The sequence below is a fragment of the Ascidiella aspersa genome, chromosome 3, assembly GCF_963924565.1.
Source record: "Ascidiella aspersa chromosome 3, kaAscAspe10.2, whole genome shotgun sequence".
In the NCBI taxonomy this organism is placed as follows: Eukaryota; Metazoa; Chordata; class Ascidiacea; order Phlebobranchia; family Ascidiidae; genus Ascidiella; species Ascidiella aspersa.
In genome coordinates, this window is record NC_139449.1 from 19,744,977 (window position 1) to 19,767,165 (window position 22,189).

The 22,189-nt window shown below is 34.8% G+C and overlaps 1 protein-coding gene across 1 annotated transcript; it reads right to left on the reverse strand.

The window, feature by feature from the left end:
- Nucleotides 1-2,896: 2,896 nt before the first annotated feature.
- On the reverse strand, nt 2,897-21,916 carry LOC146160647 (putative ATP-dependent RNA helicase TDRD12). The gene is made up of 29 exons (XM_083384987.1): nt 21,896-21,916; nt 21,520-21,663; nt 21,225-21,358; nt 20,756-20,875; nt 20,627-20,688; nt 20,481-20,563; nt 19,324-19,430; nt 17,370-17,604; nt 16,770-17,021; nt 16,027-16,217; nt 15,802-15,937; nt 15,583-15,696; nt 15,254-15,428; nt 14,544-14,671; nt 14,285-14,385; nt 13,191-13,311; nt 12,132-12,275; nt 11,688-11,836; nt 10,848-10,959; nt 10,465-10,590; nt 9,134-9,232; nt 8,201-8,367; nt 6,465-8,013; nt 6,089-6,250; nt 5,428-5,612; nt 4,786-4,883; nt 4,573-4,625; nt 4,392-4,491; nt 2,897-2,958 (listed from the first exon to the last, which is right to left on the reverse strand). Exons 1-29 carry the CDS (start codon nt 21,914-21,916, stop codon nt 2,897-2,899), a joined length of 5,130 nt encoding a protein of 1,709 aa, XP_083241113.1.
- Nucleotides 21,917-22,189: the final 273 nt, after the last annotated feature.

Consider the following 22,189-nt stretch of genomic DNA (forward strand, 5'->3'; position numbering starts at 1 on the left):
GATTAGCACACACAAATGATTAGTAGATAAAAATTTAAAAATAATGACCGTCTCAACAACTATAACCACTGGAATGATTTCCGTAACGACAGTGGATGTCACAAAACTGAAACAAAAGAATACAAATTGTTACTGGTAGTGGTACATATTTAGGGCGCTGGTCTAGAATCCTACCACAGTTCTAAAATCAACGCACAAAATTTGAGTTAGGGTGCGGGTTAGCGTTCGGGTGTGGGTGGGTCAAGTATTATTATATTCTTTGTTTAATAATAATACTTGACCCACCTTAACCCAAACGCTAACCCGCACCCTAATCCAAATGGTGTTTCGTTGTGGTAGGATTCTAGACCAGCGCCCATATTTAGTAGCAGAAACCATATTATATGTTTATTTGCCCCTGGTCTCCAATCCTAACACAAAGAACATTATTTTGGTTGGCGTTAAGGTAGGTTATGCAATATTATTAAATAATAATACTTGATCCATCCTCACGCCTCACCCCTAACCACAAACATCAAGACACCCTAACCCAAATATTGTGCGTTGCTTTAATAATTGTTTCAACGCTGTAGTAGGATACTAGACCAGTGCCATTTACATTGGTTATTTAATATTGTATGATTATCCAAATTTATGTTTTCCGTCTTCAGCTAAAACAAACCAGATAAAACGTTCTGCTAAACACAGACAGCAGAAAGAAACGCGAAATGGAAAATGCTGCGCATGCGCAATAGACAAGGTCAATGCACGTGTTAGTATTCCATGATACTATATTGGTATTATCACACAAATGAAATATTCCAAATTTATAGCATACATTTTATAGTCTCTTTCACGAATAATGTACGGCAGGGGTGCGCAACCTGCGGTCCACAAAACGAAATTGTTTGGCAAGCAGCAGGCTTTAGATTTAGGCCCGCGACACTGATGCTGTGACCTTAGGCAGCTCTATGTTGTGACGAGTAGTTTACGGCTTATTTAAAATTAACCGCGTTGTCAATTTTTTTCTCACGTTTTATCTGAAAATCCAAAAATAAGACCACTTTTTCTGTTCGACTTAGGTATTTTTTTAAACACTGATGAAAACCCACTGGTAAATTCCATTTTGTCAACTTAAAGTGGAACTTTAAAAAACTGCAATATTGTGGTATCATTGCTATATGGAGGTATAGTATTTTTTTAATTTCTTTTTCATGATTATACAAACAGTAATTCGGATAGGATTTGGCAAGTCAAAGTTAATCAAAATAATATTGCACCTTCTGTCCTACCCCTATCCTTCGTTTCACGTTTACAGCTGTTTGAACCACTTTTTTACAAACCGTTGACAACAAAGTTACTTTGTTTTTATAATACTATTTTGATGAATGACTTCTGGTGTAAACAAAAACGCGTGTTTATGTTTAGGATCACTCTTTGCGTTTTTGCTTCTTTCGGGGGTAGGAGGATACTACATTATTCCTGACAAGGTCTGTACACATTATAACTAAGAAAGTGTAATAGGCTATGGGTCATTACGATCAGGTATGTTAACAATTTTGGTAACATTGTGACCCGTAGGTACGATGTGTGTTAACTGTTGCCAGGTGGTGAACAACATATTACACTCATTTCATTATTTGTTTTAGGAAGCTCTTGAATCTGGTGGATTGGTATACTACATTTTTCTAATTCCCATGACCATTCCAATTGGGTTATTTTTTGTATTTCTCAACTGGTTGGGTTTAATGTTCTTCAAACATAACTGAGTTTTACCCATTTTAGATTATGCAAGAAATTCTAAAATTAACAAGCGTTTTTACTTAAATACATTAAACTATTTTTTATGGTGGAATAAGGTAGTCATTAAATGACATTGCTAGTGTAATTTGCCTTAAAGAACTTTATCGAACCAGATTTATCAAAAAAGCTTATTGCACAGTTCAGAAGGTTGCCAACCATGTACTGCAACAAAATAATTTTTATGATATAACGGGCTTGCTATGCCATGTATTTTTATTTTACGCACAATTTGTCTATTGTATGTATGAATATTCTTTCTTTCAAAGAGTATAGTTCACTGTCAGTCAAAGGCTTGTAGTGTATCGATTTGAAATACTCATTGGTTTAGATAAAACAGTTCATCTACTCATTTTGATGTAAGGTTTTAATTATATTTACACCTATTGTATAATAAAAAAAAACTTAAATGCATTGAATTGAATGACTTTTCTAGAGCTTTAAATTATTAATGACTTGCTTTCCCATATTTATTTTTTATTATGGGTGCGTATTCTCAAATCTCTGTTTGACAGTCCTATCCTCTTCTTGTTAATCAATTATTATTTGTTCAAGTTAAGCATTCGTTTTTGTTTTTTTTTCACTTTTTTTTGTATTAATTGAATGCAATAAACAAAGAAAGTTGTGGCACAGGAATGTGGGTAAAGGAAGATGCAAAATTTAGAAAAACAAGTTGAGCGAAAAGTGGCACAAAACAGCTAGTTAATCAGTCTGATAGTGAAAACGCCTATTCGAGTAAATAATTCTTAACTTAATTTTAAACCCAGTTTTGCTCTCACAAGAAAAAAAAATACTAGAGAAGCCTGCCCAATGGTGGAGGCTATTCCAAACATATTTTAGTTTTGACACTCAATGAATATTCTATGTTCTTACCTGCACAAACTCACGAACATAACTTTGTTTTGCCAACCTAAAAAGCAGTACTGCTAAACGGACGCTTAACGTTTATTTAGCGATGTGTTGTTACATCAATTTTGGGTAGGGTGCCACATTTTTAACTGAAACGAAAATCGCAGCATAAGGTAAAAGTATGTCAAAAATGTTTGTGAATGAAACTTATAAAGGCAGAAAACACGATGAGAACTTTGAGAATCAACTTTTCACTTTTGGAATGACCTTATATTCCATAAAGAAGTTCCTCTTTTTCTGGTTCTGTGTCCAGCGTGTCCGTATCTGTGTCTGCGTACGCAGGATCAAACGATGCAAATAAATTTTAAAAATATGTTTTATCTAAAGGCTTAAAAAACGTTCGGTTATTTAGTTGTTCGGCACCTTGTAAATAATATGATAGGTACGCACTACGCAGTGTGTAAAATGAAGCAACGACTTTAGTAAAACCATTCCGGCTAGCGTATGGAGCATTATAAAGCCTACTATATAGCACAATGGTTCTTAACCAGGGGGGCGGAAGCTCTACAACAATATTTACATTTTGTATAGTAAATTTACTGGTTTCATACTTCGCTTTTTGGTACCTCGTGTAGCAATAATTAGGTTGTTTGATTGATTTCGTCATTTTTAACACTGTAATGTATGATTCGTTTGTTTGCTACGCAGCCCATGATGCCATGAAATTTATTGGACTGTTTCGAAGCAACTAGTAGGCAATTATGAATTGGGGAAAAATGCCTTTTTTGTGAGGTTGTTGAACTAAGCGCCTCCTGTGTATACTTACAACAGATGATTTAACAAATCAAATACAGCTTAAGTTTGATGACGATTTCTTGCCTCCAGGGCAGAGCGTGCTCGCTGGACAGACTTCAGAAAAACCCAGCTTATCACAACCGAGGGAGTCTCGTTATGTTTCCCAACTAGTGTCCAATCTTTTGATGAGCCTAGGCCCTAGGCTTATTGAATATTATAACCATAACATTCAACAATTATAGAGACGCATTACCACAAGTATACAGCGGGGCTGGTTAGTTGGAACTTGGAACCAACAATATGTGTTTAAGAACAGCGCGTTTAGAACTTGACGCAAGGACTTTTGGGAGTTTATTTTTCTGTACCGGCCTATAACTATAAAGTATCAGACGAGATACCCTCCTGTAAAGTTAGGCAACTTGAAATTTGTTTACGACTTTGCAAGCTTGTGAGCCACTTATTTTATGTTTCTTCGGTTTAGGCACCTTTATTCATATTTGTTACTGTTTGCGACCGATTTGGTCTATGTTTAGTCAGAACAATATGGTGCAGTTCATGGAGATCTAGGTTGTGCACAAAAGTTGGACGCCAGACCATGTGATGTCGTGTATTAAATCTGGTCAAAAAACTTGGTAAGATAATAATTGAGTGAATTTTGAACGAAGTTTCACTACTCAGAGAAAGCGTCCGAATTAATAAAAAAAAACGAGACAAACTATAAGCACGCAATTTTAAAAATAAGCACGTTTTTAGAAACAGGCACATTACTAACTTTAAGACACGAAATATAACCCTGAATATTAATTATACCAATCTCGCATTTTGTGATGCGAAAATCCAATTGGAGCAACATATTCTCACACAGTTGACTAACGGACTTATCTTAAAATCTGAACGTGAATACTAGGGATGGCAAAACCGCAATCGTAAAGAGTTGCACAATGCACAGTTGCACACCTAATACCTACCGAATCTGGCAAGAATGGGAGTGTAGGGCCTGTAGGAGCAGGCGCTGTCCGTATCCGTATCGATGCAGTTGAAGCGGTCGTAGTTCAGGGCGTCGTACACCTGCTCGTAAACAAACGCATAACTAACGCGATATTAACCAAATAAATAAACACTATATATATTCAGACTGGTGATGGCTACCTTGGTTGGAGCCTTCACAGACGGCGGTGCAACTACTTTAAGCTCGTCATCTTCTGCACAAGTAGTTTGGTTAAATTGTGAGAATACTATGTAATTGAAAAATGTTACGGAGCCTTCGCACACAAAAAAAAAACATACAAAAAAAAATGCCAATGTTCTAAAAAAAGTTGTAAAAAATTCGTATATAGAACAGCTATGTAATGGATGCGTTACCAGATTCCACGTTCGAAGATCGATGCACCGAAAAGGAATCTAGCATCTTCACAAAAAGAGACCGCTTCAGTCGTTCGTGCTGCCCGTCCACTTTAATTCTTATATAAATAAAAGGACGTTACAATGTAATAAACCACATATTCGGAGAAGGATAAGCATAAAGCAATCTGATTAGAAACTAAATAACTGGTCAAATAAACAAATCAAAAAGTATATGATGCCAACACGGATATTGACAGCTTAACTTTACTTTTAACAGCATGCTGTAAGTTAGACTCGAATGTTGAGTTTTTCTCGAATAATCGAAATGATTAATTTGCCAGTTCGTTTGCAACACCGCCATCAAAAGTAACGAAAGGCTACCTCAAATTGATATTGGGAATCAAAATCACGTGTGGCGTGTAACCTGAAAAATTACAAGAATCGCTACGGCCCTTTAGACAAACCTGAACGAACCTCGGCAAACAAATAAAAATATATAAATATAATTGGCGTAAAGGACTATTTGATAATTATAGGCTAATGGCCTTCCTTTTTAATGCAAGTTTTAAGGTGGTATAACAAAATAACCCTTCAAAAAAAAGAAGGAAGAGGTTTAAAAGGTGAACTTTGAAAACAGAACAAGCTAAAGCGATTGCTAACTTGTTCATTATTTGCAGCATATCTACGTCTTTAAGGTCGGCTATAAGCGACGGACAAGCGTCGGTGAAAAGGTCAAGAAGTTGTAGCACATGAGCGCCCATCAGCGATGAACTGTTATTCATAGAAATCTCATTTGATGTGTGGGTCAAAAGCAACTTCGATGAATCTAGAAGATCACTGGGGTCCTTAAAATAAACGAAAGCACGTTTGTTAATTAAATAAATCCAGTTTGATTCACAAGTTTAATTAGGATTCGTAAAAATAAATGTACTTTATCAAACGCAACGTTTTTTATAATTAACACAAAAATCCATCTTTCAGGTTAGCGTTCTTGTTTATGTGCGAGATATTTCGCATAAAATTATTATTATTATTGGAATTTCACTTGGTTTCGCTTTACTAACTGAAAATGTGCGATAATATCAATACTTTTTATCTATTATAGGTTAATATTAAATGAGACCGAATATTATGGTTTTCATAACCTTTACATATATTATTGAGTGGGTTTGTTTTTTAACTTTTGTGTTTTTAGCATTAGCAGCGGATCTCTGTAATTTGTCAAGAATATTAGTCAGTCGAATGGACAGAAGCCTGATATAGGAGAAAACTAGAGATTTTGCATTGGAGCATAAATATATTATGTTGGGTTAACCATTACCGCGTCGGCATTGCGAAGCAGGGTTTTGCACAGTGTGATTACCACCTGTGCCACTTCGTCACTCGCTCCTGTCGAACAGAGAAAACCAACCAGGTGACGAAGGGACAAGTAGTCGGATACCGGAACGTTGGAAATGGCCAGGGTGAGTAGGGAACCGAGAATCTAAAAAAATGCCTTAATTTTAAACAAATTCATTACAAAAACGACTTCTTTAAAACTAGAAGTAATTCTTTGACATTTTTTTTCTAGGCGATAACGAAAAAAACATAAAATTCTAGTAAACGCGAATATGCTGCGTTGTTAATTCTAAAGAAACAGATTGTCGATCAAATTTCAGAAATTAAACTAAAAAAAAGACTCAGCAACAGTGTCATACCAAGAATGTTTCGTTACTCGGAGCAGTCACAGAGAGCGCGTTCCTCAAGCTCACCAGGTCCCTCTCGGTTACGTCATGAGGAAGCTCGGAGCACGTCACGTAGAGATCCTGGCAGAATCCCAACCTCTCTTGCGGTGAGCTAGAGCGAGAGAGAAGCACGCAAAGCGGATGGAGAAGCCCCTCCTTGTCTTTTAGAGTGAGAGGCGGCAGGTTGCTGGCAACAAACACCTCCGCTTCATTTTCTAAACTTGGACGCGCTTTCTCGGCCGTGTTTTGTGAGGGTGCACCGTTTTGCGCGTGGTTCACAGGTACAACTTCTGTTTTATTTTTCGATATTTTAAGAGTATCAGTGGCTTTCGATATCTTCGTATTTCGTATGGGAAGTTTAAAAGAAGGTTTTTCCGTTGCGTTAATCCAGCTCACTTCTTTTTCCTTTGTTAACGATAATTTTGCAGTTGCGCGAGTATCTTTCTTGTAATCGACAGGCGGTTCTGCATCTATAATTTCGCCCTTTAAAGATAACCGAGGCGAAATATTTTGCTCTGCGGCCACGTTATTCGATGAAATAGCCATTTCGGCATCAGTGTCAACATCTTTCGAGTCGGATTCCACGTCGCCTTCATGTTCACTGCTCGTTATAACAGAGATTGCCTTGTCAGCTCCTTGTGTATTTTCCATCGCACTTTTAAGAATCCCATCTAAGTCACCAAAGTCGATGTTTACATCAAAGTTAGCAAGATCAAGTGTTTCGCTCTCGTCGGGAAAGGAAAGCTCGTCGAAGCTAGGCTGCTCAATCGAACTCGTTCTACAAACCACCTCCTTGTCAATGTCACTATCAACCGTATTATTATTCTCGCTTTCGAGAATGCTTTCAGAAGAAGATGGTGGGGGTGTTGAGGATGCCATACAATAAGGTGTTGTGACCATTTGTCGATGCTGTTCGGCATTCGGTAAAGCAAGCGAGGAATTGAAGCTCTCGGGTATTGTTTCATCATCACTAGTCTCCTCCACGCACGAGCTTTCTACCAGTGGCGGTGGTTCGTCTTTCAACTCTTCTTCGTATTCAAAGGACGGAAGCGTCACAGTGGAGCACAGCGGCGGAGGCAATTGATCCACCTCTTCTGCGCGGTGCAATTGTGTCAAGGTGTTGTCATCTGCAGGGTTTGTCGTCATTCTTTCTTCTTCCGTCTTAACCTGCTGTTCACTATTTTCTAAAGCCAAGTCGAAATCTTTACCACAATAAGCTTGTATTGATGTGTTACCTTTAGTACATTCGTGCACCGATGAATTACTATCGGTAGATTCGCTAGATTTAGGAAAATCGCTCTGGTCTCCATCGGAAGGCAAGTGTGATACCACACCTTCGTTTACTGGTAACGACTTCTGCGTAGATGCTTGGATTTCTTGTACTTTTTGTGTTTGTTGAGATAGGATTTCTGAGCAGGGCTTCGTAGACTCTTGTACATTTCCATTAACATAACGCACAACATTTGTCGATTGTTGGCAATGATCGACAGAGCTGATTGGATTTCCGAACTTACTCAGCAAACTGGGGACAAATGTCAATTGTTATAAACTTTTTTTAAGTTAACATATATTATTTTTGTTGCGAAAAGTACACCCTTTTATTTGGTTAATAATACGTTAATAACACAAGGCCTAACATTGATACAAACAAATGCCGTAAAAAATGATAGTGAGCATTCTTTTTAAATAATTTAATCACCTATTTTTACCTAGTAATGTGGTCGGGATTCTTAACTGCAAGTCCAGTCTTCAAAAGCTCCGATCTGACGTCACAGTCTGTCACGTAAACACCGGATTTGGGCAGTTTTGACCGGATAACCAAAGGTTGCAGCCAGATAGTATTTCCCATCGCTTGCACGATTTTGCCTTCGACCATCTGTTGTAAAATTTTGAAAAGATTACACCAAGAAAACAATTATATTCCTTACTTTAAATAGCTAGTTAAATTTGCCTAATGCCTGAACTTTGTCAAACTTTAAGTACTAGGCGTCTGTCGTACGTTAAAACAAGTAAGAATCCGGGACACTAACTGATTAGCTAACGTTCAGTTCCATTTTTTTTAACAATTAAGTTGTTATTATTATTTAAACATAAAATAGAAAACGAAGAGAATAAAATATAGTGCCAATACAAAGAGTAATAAGTTAGGATAAAGGCACTTAATGTTATAACTTATAAGTTAAGAGTTTCTTAAAGTTTAGATACATATTCTAAGTTTTTACTGATTCGGACGTAAAATAAACATAGAGTGTTTTGCATACTTACTACAGTATAACGAACCGCGCTAAACAGTAAACAATTTAAAAATTGACAATCGATAAATCTGAAACGAGAGAGTTACCGAATTTTATTATATGAAATTAAAAGTTTAGAAACGATCAGGCGCATTTACAACAAAAAAAAACACTACTCGAAGTGCTTTTTAAAAGTGTAGTGCTTTGTTTGTTACAATGGCAGGAAGGTTGGACTTTGCTTGAAACGAGTGGAGCTCGGATTCAATTGTGGAATCGGAGATATTATAATACAGCTTTTTCCAGGGGATTGTATTTGGGGCGAAGCACATGTCCCGTTTACGATTTTTAGTTGTCTAACAGGGTGAAGCAGGTTGAGTACTTTAAAATAAATTATGTCGTTGCACAAACCTTTTCAAATGCGATCTTGTGAACAGCCTCATTGGCTTGCTCCAGCCAGTGAGTGTCTTTGTCTATTGGTTTCACGCAGCACATATGCACAAGGAAAGCCTGTACACAACGAAAGATTAAGAAACGGTAAACACATCACTCTTTTACCGACTTTTTATTATTACAACTTAACGTAATGATGATTACTTCAAACTAGGGTTGGGCATTTGACCAGTCAAATAGGTCAAATATTGGTCAAATACTATAAACACTATCATAATGCAATTGAAGTTAAAAATAAACCTTGATTTTAACTTTAAATAAATATATGAACGTTTTGGCTCAGATACAATGGTTTGTAAAATAAAAACAATTTATTTTTGACTATCAATAAGAATTTTTGCAAAACCATGCCCATCTTATAGCAATACTGTAGCAGTTACTGTAGCAATTTTTACCACTACTAGAACCACCAAGTTTATTAACGAAATTTAACAACAAGTAAATGCATCAGGTAAAAAAGTATTATTACTCCTCGTCACAACTTTTGTCACTATCTGATTTTTCTAAATCAACACCAGGATTCACTAAAGACAAGGGATTTGGTTCTTCTAAATTTCTAAGTAGCCTAAGATTGTGGTACACCCCAACTAGTGTTTCCTTTTATGACAAACGCGATTCATCATATACGTGCATTTAATCTAAAGTTCTAAACAAAATAAATCTACTTTACTTTTAGAAACACTTTGTTATTACCACAGAACATGTGTTTGCATCAGGTAAACCCTACAATTTTATATTTGAATTCTTTAAAAAAGTTACAATCAAGATTATTAACAACTCAAATCACAAAACAACCCTTAAAAATTTACACTATTTGAATCGAATATTAGTATTTGACCGGTTATAATAAACTGCGGTCAAATGTCCGGTCAATTGACCGTATTTGACTGGTCAATTGACAGGCTTGCCAACCCTACTTCAAACATATCCGTGCCTTAGTTCACCATTTATAAAGTGCGAAAACTTGGTAAATATAATACTGTGCTAATGTCGTTATCCTATTACAAAAACTACCTAAAGCAATTCCCATGTCGGGCACTATTCCTGCATAGCTAAGATATGGCAACAAGGTGACCTAAATTTTAATAAATAGTTGTTGTCAGCGTCAAGTTCACAGTTTTATCATATATAGACTAAACTCGTTCGGTTAAATTTTTAACTATAGCGTAAACCAATGTATATTTCTCCCAATATTTTAACCAAGTGGTAAGTTTGGGTAAGTTACAAGGACTTAGATTTACACTACCTTGGACCAAAGGTAATTCTGCAAGCAACTGCCTTCTTGTTACCTGAAAGGGAATCGAGGCGAGACGAGCTGGTAATTCGTACAACAATTCTAATGGCGCTTCTAGAAACGATCCGCTGTCAACAAGTTGAACAGCAACTTTTGTTAAACCGGCCGGCGATTTCCAAATCTAAAAGCAGAATGTTCTTATGGCATTAAAGTACATAAGACACTCTTTCTGCAAAGGTTAGGAGCTCGAGTTGTTTGTATTTAGGAGAGGGGCCATGTAATAGGAATTTGTAAAACTTGTTACACTGATATTTTAAGGTCATGTTGCAAATGTCAGAACTATTTAAAAAATAAATTTCAAGTGAGTTACACATTACATCCAACAATTTTGTGTAGAAGCAGACAACGAGAAATATAATTATTAGTACTTGAACTCACTGAAATTCGTGGTACGAAACCTAGCGTTGCTCGAACGAATCCGACAGGAGATTTAACAGCAAAGACGTCTCCGACATTTGGCGGCGCGACTAGCTTTCGCCCTTCATAGGATCTGAAAAGGGCAAACACACATTCACATAAAGGTGTGTAGTGATGAGAAATATGAAGGATAAATGACTACCCTAGGTTCACAAGATACGAAACACCGATGCCTATGATACTGTTTCAAAAGAAATCACGCCGTACGGCCTAAATAGAAAGATCTAAACACTTAAACAGGACTTATTGAAATGATAAGACTCCAGACTTTTATGAGACGTAAAACTGTTAAACAATGCGAAAAGCTGTGCCTTGGAAGATGCAGTTTTCTACCAGGTACTACTTTACCTCGCGCAAAAATCTGTTTCGTTTTCATTCATAATGCAGTGATTTATTAAATTTTCAAAAACAAACACATAAGTTTAACAGTGTTTTACGACATCTAGGCAACCTTACGATGTTAGCGAGCAGAAAATTGTATCTGACGGTCAAATTTCACCCCATCATAAGCCACAAAACAAACACTAAATTTTAAACAAAAAAATAACAACAATAATTATTATTTTACTCTCTACATGCAGGGATTCAACTGGGTAAACTCGAATGTAAGTCCTTGCAAAATAACATATTTGCAACGCAATACTGCCTTTGTTCCGTGGAAAGACAAGGGGGGTGTACAAATTTTGCTGTAAAAATGCATTAGAGTCTTTCAATTAAGAACAATTACTTCAATCCCAGTGTTTTATATCCACTTGGTAATACTTTAGTTCCAACTAAAAGAAAAAAAGGAGACTGGCTTACGCGAAGTGGTCGGCCAAGTCGGACGTTAGTTGGTCGAACTGATGCCATTGTAGTCTTTCCTCGCTAGAATGCTTGACGAGCCTCACGTAAAACAGTGAAGCGTGGAAAACGCAAGTTACCAGCAACTTTACCTGGCCTTCTGTTGGAACCTAAAAAGACGAACAATCAGCCAACATCGTTTACAGCCAGTTTGATATTGCTGGCGTTTTACGTTTCTACATTGGATGTAAAGGTTCCTTAGGTTAACACAGATGGCGAAATCTGTTTTACATTCTACACGAAATATTTTAGGTTAATTAAATGTTTTTGTTCTGTTGATGATGTATGACATGTGGTACAGCCGATGCTTGAAAATATATACTTTAAATACTGAGTATTTAAGTGAAAATATGACAAGCAACTCGAAAATACAATACATAAATAAATATACGAAAGGTGTCAGACCTGTACGTATCTGCTGTCGAAATTGGGGCAGTCCAGATGACGATTGATGAAGTGGCGATACTGGCAAGCATGGCCGCTATTACAGCTACCAAATGCCTTTAGGTTGGGACACAAAGACTTTTGACCCTTCATAATCTCTTTGCTCTATCAAATAACGTATGGTTAAAATAAAACAAAAATTATTGAAATTAATGGATCGATTTTTTTTCAATGCCTTCTTGAATGCACACCGGGAGCATCAAACTTGAATGTATAATATGTTGTTTTAAGTGATTAATATGACAGTTGTAAGTAATGGTTGTGTAATGGCTCTGGATAACATATATTACTTAGGATAAATCATTAGAACCCATCTAACTCACGGTGTACAATAACAGTTCACGATGTTTGGTTATTATGTTTTATGCATATAGATGACGTCCTCACGTCTGCCGAAAACAAAATTGTAAATTGACAACCTCAGAACACTCTAATTTTGTAAAATGTTAGCAAATTTAAGTTGTCACCAACAGTGAAGTTTTTTACATTACTCGTCAACTTTATGAAGCTTTTACCGTTGCGTTTTAAAAAAATTGTACAATTGTCCCTATTAAAACTCATTTTGTCTTACATAAAACAACTTTGGTTACTTTTACGATGAAATTTATTAAAACACTTTATAACACGCTTTTTTTAATATAGAAAAACACTGGCGTTTTTCTTTTTATATGGGCGTTAGTTTTGATATCAAGAGGTCAAATAAAAAAAAAACAGATACCCTTAACAAAGTGGTCGTGTTGGTGCTTGTCGGATACTAGGGTGGTACAGCAGTGCCAATCCAAAACAATTAATTTGTACGTTTCAGCAATTTTTGACATCTCACATAGAGTTTTCTACTTTTAGAGGTATTCAAAGAAATATAAAATTAAAATTAAGGATAAATAGGTTTCCTAAGATAAAACCAAATTTCCGGCATTATCAATTTCACCAATTTTTATTTGGAATGGTATAAAAAAGCTGTCATCGGTATCGCAGAAAAACACCAAGTAACGGACAACGCTATTGTCAACTGGAATTTACCTCAAACGCTTTCTGAGCCATGTGCTGGAGTGCCTTGGGGATGGGGTTTGAAAACCGTTTAAGAAACTTCACAAGGCCTATAACTTGCCCAACGTCATTTTCCGTGATAAAAATGTGGGATCTGAAATAAATATCAAAATTGACTAAGAGTATAGTTAAAAACATCATTGGTGCAGTTAAAATCAACAGTCTTAAAAATGTTTATTGTTTATAATTAGGGATGTTTTAAGTAAAATATCATAATCAAATCCTATAATTTGGTTGGTTATATCGGGTAATTGAAACCGCTGAAATTTATTTTTAACGTCATTTTATCATGGAAGGGTAATCTACATTTTAATATAGCCGAGTGACAAGTTTTGATAAGTTTTTATCATTGTGTTGAAACATTTATAGAGCTCACTTCAAATGTGTTCTCATTCAATAAAACGTCAGCGATTTTTCGGGCGACCAGTTACTTTCCAATCGCAATACCCCACAGCTAATCATGATTAAGAGCAATGAATGTTATTGGATAGGCGCCTTACGTGTAATTTCAGGTCCAAAGATTGGGCAATTTAACTAAATGCGTTGAGTTGCAAAATAACATTCTGTAAATCTATAATAAAACGCTAGGACTGGTTTACTCCACGGCAACCTAAGGTTACTATCAATTAGGTTACATACAGTATAATTGTCACGCTATTGTAACGCAATACGGGCAATCGACATTTTATATGCTTTGCAGAATATTATTTAATATACTCACTATGGGCCCAAAAAATAAATGTTGCATGTTTTTTTTTGTGTTGGCCTGCATTACAAGTTTACAACTCTTGCGAAGTGGCTTTAAACAGCATTTGTTTTTATTTTAACCATTGATAATTAATTTAATTTGTTGATAAAATATACGTATGTTAGCCAAATGGTTTGCGAGTAATTGCACCATAAAATACAAGTTAATTAAATTAATAAAAATACATTGGGATTCGACATTTTGGATTTGTAACTTAAGAATACAAACCTAATATTCTAGAATATCCTGATATTCTCCTTTCAAAATCCCTATTTATAATAATTAATGATTGACAACAAATTTAGGCATTAAAACGTACCGTGGTTTGGCGCCCTCGCTACTTTGAAAATAATGTCGCATCAACAAAAGTCTGGATCCAAATGCGTGACGATCCTTTGCCAACTCAAAATGAACCGCCGTCTTAAAAGCAGAAAAACGTTTACGTCCATTGGCAATAATTTAAATAAAATATGTTACCACAATTAACCATAAAAATCTGTAGATTATGATATTACCTCGGCAAAAAGTACTGAAGATTTACAGGGGTGTGGCATTTAGCCTATGCTACAGGGGCTAACCTCAATATTGTCAACGTCCACCAAGTCAAGTGCATCGTCGGTAATAACAAGTATTGGGGCTGTCGCGGCATCGTCGTCAAACTGCTTCTGTATCTCGTTGATTTCAATGTCCATCAAACATGGCTCCACTGTTAAAAGTACAAAGAGGAATACTTGAAGGAGTTTTTCAAACGATCGCACGTACTCGAGCTAACAGCGGTTATGAACCGCAACAGCTACAACCAACTATGATCACTACTTGTGCCTCATACGATTTTTCATATTTGGCCATTTGTTTTGTAACACAACATGTGCACAATTTATGGCCGAGTATCGTTTCCATTATGATCGTAAAAAGTATCTTGAGGACGTATCCCACTACCTCAAGGCAATACAGATTACAATATACGAATATATGGTATAGTGGTGAACTGGCAGCATTATTTTTATTTCTAGTGTTCTGACTATAGAAGTATTTTTCGTCAGACCACCAAAATAATTAATATTGGACACATAGATAATCCAAAAGCGTAACAGTTTGTCCTTTTCAGACTTTTTATACTTATTGCACGCTCGCTTTAGATTTGGCACAAATCACCACTGCAAAACAAATAGGCTTCAAGTTAGCAAAAACAATAATAACAGTTAATTGTTGTCATGTGAAACTACTTTTGAAAGCAAAATGTTAAACGTCTACAAATAAGAATTAATAATATAGTACAATACAATACCTCCGACGCAATACACGCTGGCAGTTTTAAGGGAGCTGACCAGATTTTTCATCAGGGAAGGGGTTTTCACAAAAACGGCGATGCCTCCTTGTCTCTCTTTCTTTTCAAATTCGATGAGGCTTAACAGTCGATCAAAGCAAAACGATTGCCTTGATATGTGAACTTTTTGATCTATCTATAAAACGGTAACATATTTTGTCACGTTCAGTATGGAGCTTGCAATAAACGGATCCCACTTTTACATCATATTTCGGAAAACAATTTATTTGTTAGACCATATAGTAAGTTTATTTCATTCTACTAAAAAGCTTTATTCATCATATTATTACCTCGCCATACACAGCAGCTTCTAGAGGATGATTAATGTAGAGAAGTGGATCGGTCATAAATTTGTTCATGAACGAACTTACACCAGGGGTCCACTGAATTCCAAAACATAAAACCTGCAAATACAAATACAGTGATTAGATGCACATAGCAAAAAACAAAGTTAGTGTTATAAACGGTAGTTCTAGTTTCTGCGAAAGTAATATTCAGATGCAAAATACTTTGGGTTTTTTAGCAGCTGTTAAAATGCGGTCAGGGTCATTCAGTGTTTCCATCCACATTCGCATTATTTCTCGCATTTCATCAGTAAATTCTTCCAACAAAACGTGGACGTTGTCAACCACAAGATATTCTAATCTACAAAAGCCAAAAAATACAAAATTTAAACAAGTGATGAACAGATTAGACATTGGATATCAGCTGTTTACATTATATAGTGTAAAAACCTGTTTAGTGATAGAAATTTCTCTCGGCATATTCTGATCAAACTGCAAGGAGACACAACAAGAACACTACACCCAATTACAAGTTCCACTGCACACTCTTTCTCCGCTACTGGTCCACCAGAGACACCTAACACTCTGTGCCGATTTTGCTGCGAGGCTTTAAATATGGCATCAAAGCAAGCTGTCACGCTCTGTTGAAACAAAGTATGATCATTCGTTAAGTCATCCTCGTGTTCAGTTTTATACTTCAAACAAGATTGACCGATATCACTGTTTTGGACTGTTACCGTTACTCGATGTTTTACATGATGGTTTACAGATACCCAATACCGATTTTTTATATACCTGAGAAATGTTCAAAACTTGAATTAATTAAACATAACACACAAATAACATTTTAGGTTATATACCTTTATTAACTGTTAAAATATTATTTTGCGTATTAATTTGGTGTTACTAAAACCTAATTTTTTTATGAAATAATTGGTAAGTTGTTTGTTGTACAGGAAAACTTATATCATATTTTCATACTAAAATACCAGGCCAAAGTATCGGCCTACATTTACTAATAGCGATACATTGGTAGAAGCCAAATAATGGTCAATATTATCTGTCTATCTCTACTTCAAAGTACTAAAGTATATCTATTAACTACAAAAGGCAATAAATAAATGCGATTGAATAAATTATTTAAAGTTAATACCAATTTTTCATTAAAAATTACAAAAATGAGAGTTGTTTACTTGAACATTTTTCCAGGAAGAACAAAGCACAACAACAGTTGGACCTCGTTTGTCCATGAAGCCTGTGTTCAAGGGGGTGGCTTTATGAGTGTCAATCATTAAATCTTGTTCCTCACAAAGCAAATGGGCCAGTGGAATAACATATGCCAGCGTTTTTCCTCCTCCAGTAGGGGAAAGAGCCATGACATTACGTTCAGACAAAATTGCTGACCAAACGTAGGCCTGCACTTGTGTGGGTCCCCTGAATTTTGACTAAAACATAACAAAACCAGTAAGTAAATTACCAAAAAAATTACATAATTCTCACAGTTGCATGAAAGAAAGCTTGTTGCTTACAACTTGCCTGGCTTGATTTTTCTATTAATAAAACTGTTCAAATAGATAATATAAAGCAACCACAAATTCTGTTTAATTTTAATAGGAGTTTTTTGATTACAGTCAACCTGTGTATCGAACTGTGTCACAAAGAATACTGTTATTGTGCAAAAAAGTTAATGTCTAAAAAATATTTGATTTATCAATTAATACCATCCATCAATTACAATAACCCTTTTTGTAATAATATGTCAATGATACAAGTAATATCACAAACTCCAATACCTCAAGCAGGTCTCTCAGAAATGGGTTAAATGGGGTTCGACAAAACAAAGAAAAGGGAGAAGGTGGGTTGAGTCCTTTCACAAGGATTGTGCCACCCTTAGGGTCCCTTTCACTTTTTGCAACTTGCTTAGCACTGTACATAGTCTCCACTTCTCGTTTCTCTGAACGCTTTCTTTGAGGAGACTTTGTTGAAGTTCCTGATGCAGTTTTTTGATTGAGGTTGCTGTGAGCGTCACTACACAAAATAATGTTACATTACCTTCAATAAATCCCGTATGACAAAGTTAATGATGCTTATTTAAAAAGGTTTGTTTGTTTAGCAATTTGGATTTTATAATCATATTTCTAAATAAAACTAACCTTTTGGCCGTATTGACATTTTTTTCAGAAGACAATACCCGTGACTCGCAATGATCAGCCATATTCATATTAGGCGGAACAACAGCATTTTGACCACTAGTTTTTGAATGAGTGAAATCTGTAGGCTGTTTAAGCAGTGATTTGGCCTTGCAAAGTAATTTCTCCATTAGGGAAATTTCTTGTTCTGTTACTGAAATGTTAGCAGTTAGCTTGTCCGTATTGTTGTCGATTGATAACAAACTTAACTTTTCACCAATTTTTTTTAACAATTGATTGCTTTCAACTAAAGTATTTTTCTCATTTAATTTGGATAGGCTATTTTCACATTTCAATGAAGAATTGCTTTGAAAAATATTTTGATTGTTGTTTAAATCAAATGGGACTGCTTTTCTTTGAATATTGGCCAGCATATCCACCAGTCTGTTTTTACCCAAAGCCCCTCGACCAACTCCCTTATGCAAAACATGGTTAACACTCTCAGTACCATTCTTGGACATCAAAGATATAGAGCTAAATTGATGGGAAGTTTCATTCACACTTTTGTCTGTCTGATGTGCCCAAATACCACTTTCATCTTCTACAGTTGAAGACATTTTTGAGACATTTAAGCATGGAAAAGGATGTAGTTGATTACACGGCTGAGCAACAAGTTGTATTTCTGATGAGTTAAGCATTACTTCTGTCAACTTAGGGACTTCGCTTTCAAAACAACACTGAGACATCTGAAAAAACATTTTTAATTTTTTACATTAGCAAAACCAAGAATACGTTTAAATAAATAAAAACAACAGACAGCGATCGTTCCAATACCAAATTACACCATTAAGATGATCAAATAAGAAAAATTAATCAAGTTGATAAGTACAATAGCATATTTTCAGGTTATTAATTTTTTTATCTTTGATTTATAAAGAAATAGTTTATTTCATTTGCGTTTCAAAGTTGGAAATGCACTAATTAATTTAGTATTTTATCAGCATTTATTAATAAATAGCAATTGAAGAGCTGAGTTTAAAAACTTTTTATGTCGCAAAACACAACTTTAAGGAGATAATCAATATTAAATATGTAACTAAAGGAGTTACAAATCACGTTTTTAGTTAAATTGTTTTGATAACCGATTAAAGTTCTTGATCTACTACAGGAAACCCACTAATCTTAACCTAAAAATATTTTTATTTCTAAAAAATAAACTCAAAAAAGAATATGGACTTAAAGCTGTTTTAACTTAAGTGTTGGTCTTTTTCAGCTTTTTTCACTTAAGTTGACACGCATTAGGTTGAGTTCGTTGGTGATATACCAATATGCAGTAGTTTTCTAGAAAAACTGCATGGGAACATAAACTACATCCATAAAACTCATTTCTGGCGAAATTCAACTGGCGTTTAATCCCATAAAATAAATATTGAATGTGACAATGTACCTCTTTGAGAACTCCATTAATGCTTCCATTTAAAAGTGAGGATTGACCACTGATATCAACAGTTTCTCTATATTACAAGGAAAATGTGTTTTTTTTTACTAATAAAGTTATTGTAAGTTTAAATTTATATTACTTTGTATGTGTAAACAAATTCAAGGTTTAAAAACTTACTCCATATTTTTAAACACAGGATCATCCTCAATGTTACAAGCATTGCATTGGGCAAGTGCAAACTTTGCATTAATAAGAAGATCAGCAGCAGAAAGATCCACCAAATCCTAATATGCATTACAATTAACCACCTTCTAAAAATAAATTGACACACACATACATACATAACATTATAAATTTGACAGAGAAACACGAACAAGCCTTAGGGTAACAGTGGTAACCTTAAGATGCAACTAGTGGCATTTGACCACTTGTTAAATTATTTAAAATATACAGATGATGCCTTTGTTGGCGAAACATATATATCTATTAACATTTATTATTATCAGTGTCTGACCTGAATCGCCAGCTTTGCTAGACTGTTCTGCTTTTTTAAATTATTTGGGTAATTTACTGTTTATGTAATTACTTCTCAACAAAAAAAAGAAATTTAAGGTAAGGGTAATAAAATAACTGACATTATTAAAGTCTTTATGTCGATAAAATTCTTTTTTTCTATTAATTAAAAAATGTTTATCTGGCATTACTTTATATCAGCAAAATGGCTTGCTTGCGGTTTGGGGATGTAAGATTGTTTTGTCAACCTAACTTAAGTTACAAAAATCCCCTGTTTTTAAACAGTAATTTGTAGGTCACAAAAATTAAAACCTTTGTTGAATTGATTTTAAGTTGAAAATATATAGCGATGTGACATTATTTACCTGAAAAAAAAAGAAATAATTAAAAGCACTTATAGGTAACAATAGTTAGGCTTTCCATACATCATGTTTTTGGCTTGACATTTCCAATATTTGGTGCTTTGTTCTGGCATCTGGTTTAGTCTACTAAAAGTCCAGATGAGCGAGATAAAAAGTATATTTTTAGATGTTTTGTGTCTATGACAGAATTTGAGGTTTTGTGCTATGACAGAATTTGGTACCGTCATACTAAACCACAAAAAATGTTGATCTGGTGACTGTTTAGAAGGGTCCCAATTTTAAGGCTTAAAAATATGTTAACCCTAACATTGGTCACAAAACGATACAAAATATAAAAAATAGTTGTAACATTTATTTTTCAAACAAAACATACCCGACTTTAAGGAATATCAGTACAATAATTTTCCATTAATGTAATTAATTCCCATTATAGCATATTGTCTTGGCACTGAAACTAACCTCATCAAAACTTAAATAAAGATAAACATAGTGTATTTGGTTGTCATCAACTGATACAACATCCACTTTCCCTCTGTTGTCACCTTAAATATTTAAAATAAATAAGTTCAAACAATGTAAATGAGAAATGACAAAACAGCTCTCACATGAACTGACAAGTTCTCGGAAATATTTGACAGCTGATGGTTCCCATTTTGAAGTCCGTGATCTGGAATGAAAACATATTAAAATCCATAATAGTTATTAATCCAGTTATAAAATGCTTGTGTATTTACCGAAGCTCAACTTCATCTTTTTGGTAATCTGTCCAAAGGCATGTGGGAACAACTCCACATAAAGAAAACTTAATTCCCTGTGATGGTTCGTTCCACACCCATGATGGACTAACAAAAACTCTGAACAACATTTTAATCTATTTACCATAATAAATGTGTAATCAAAACTTCATAATGTGATAGGTGACAACACAAATGACAGACAGGCAACTTAGACATGGTGGCAGATTTGAACAAGTAAAACATCTAGTTGTCTTATTTAAAGAATTAGAGCAAAATGAGAATCTCTATCAGAATTTAGAAAAATTTTTTTAATACCAAAATTTTTAATTCAAATTTCAAAATTTCAATAAATCAAAAGTCTACCTAAAAGAAGAGAGGACTTGAAACTAAAATCCATATACAGTGCACAAATATTAACATGCTTTTTACCTATCAGAACATTGAACAACTAGGACATTTTACAAACCTGTTTGACATCAGCAAAACAACATCCAAATTATCAACTAAAAAACATCTAATTTTGTGTCCGTATGGAGTTAAAACAACGGCCTCAACTCGTGCACGGTACCACCGCTTGCCATCCATTTGCACAACACATTTCTGCAAACATTTAAAAAAAATTTTTTTTTTATCATTTTATTAAAAGAGATTATTTATTAAACATTATTTATTAAATAATCTCTTTATTCAGGCTCTTTGCCCATCGTACACCAATTAAGGTAACCAAAGAGAAAACTAATTTACACCCTACACTTCTTTACCATGCCAATACTTGGATTAGACAAAACAGATTTGTAGAGTTGTTCATTTCCATAGTATTCTTGAATTTCACTTTGCAAATTTTTAAAAGTTGAACTACCGCAGCTTCCATCTTTAACTCCATAAAAACATGTTGGATTCTTTACCTGAAATTTAAGGTGTTAAATAAGATTTAGGAAGAGGCTAATTACCCAGGCAATAAAGCAGTTTAAATCAATATATAACCATTAGTAGGTGTATATGCATTAAATGCAAATCCAAGTGAGCTGAGCAATTATTATAGATTTGCTAAACAATTGAAAGTGTCAAATTGCAAAATAAACACAAAAAGCATTTACAAGATCAGTGATATTATCTTATTTTCTATCGAAAACTTACACTTTTTATTTTGACTTGCATCTTGTGTTCTGTGACTAATATTTTCAAACAATTAACAACACTGTGTAGTGTACTGAATCTTTAGCAACCAAGTATAGACTTGTCGAAAACAGCAAATTTGAATCCTACGAAATATTACCACAAATAAGTTTATCCGAATTTCATTAGTAGATGACATTTTGCCGCCCTTATAATGCGTATACAGCATCACCGCAAGATTCCGTTTTTTTTACTTCTGAATCTTATTTTTACTCCACATAAAAAACAGTGGAATAACTTTTTCCTTGAACTTTG

Coding starts and splice junctions, on each gene's coding strand:
- LOC146160647 (XM_083384987.1), bottom strand. CDS start 21,916: ATGCAAGTCAAAATAAAAAGT. Junction 15,697..15,801: donor CAGCTGCTAAAAAACCCAAA/GTATTTTGCATC, acceptor TTGTATTTGCAG/GTTTTATGTTTTGGAATTCA. Junction 6,251..6,464: donor CGAGTAACGAAACATTCTTG/GTATGACACTGT, acceptor GCATTTTTTTAG/ATTCTCGGTTCCCTACTCAC.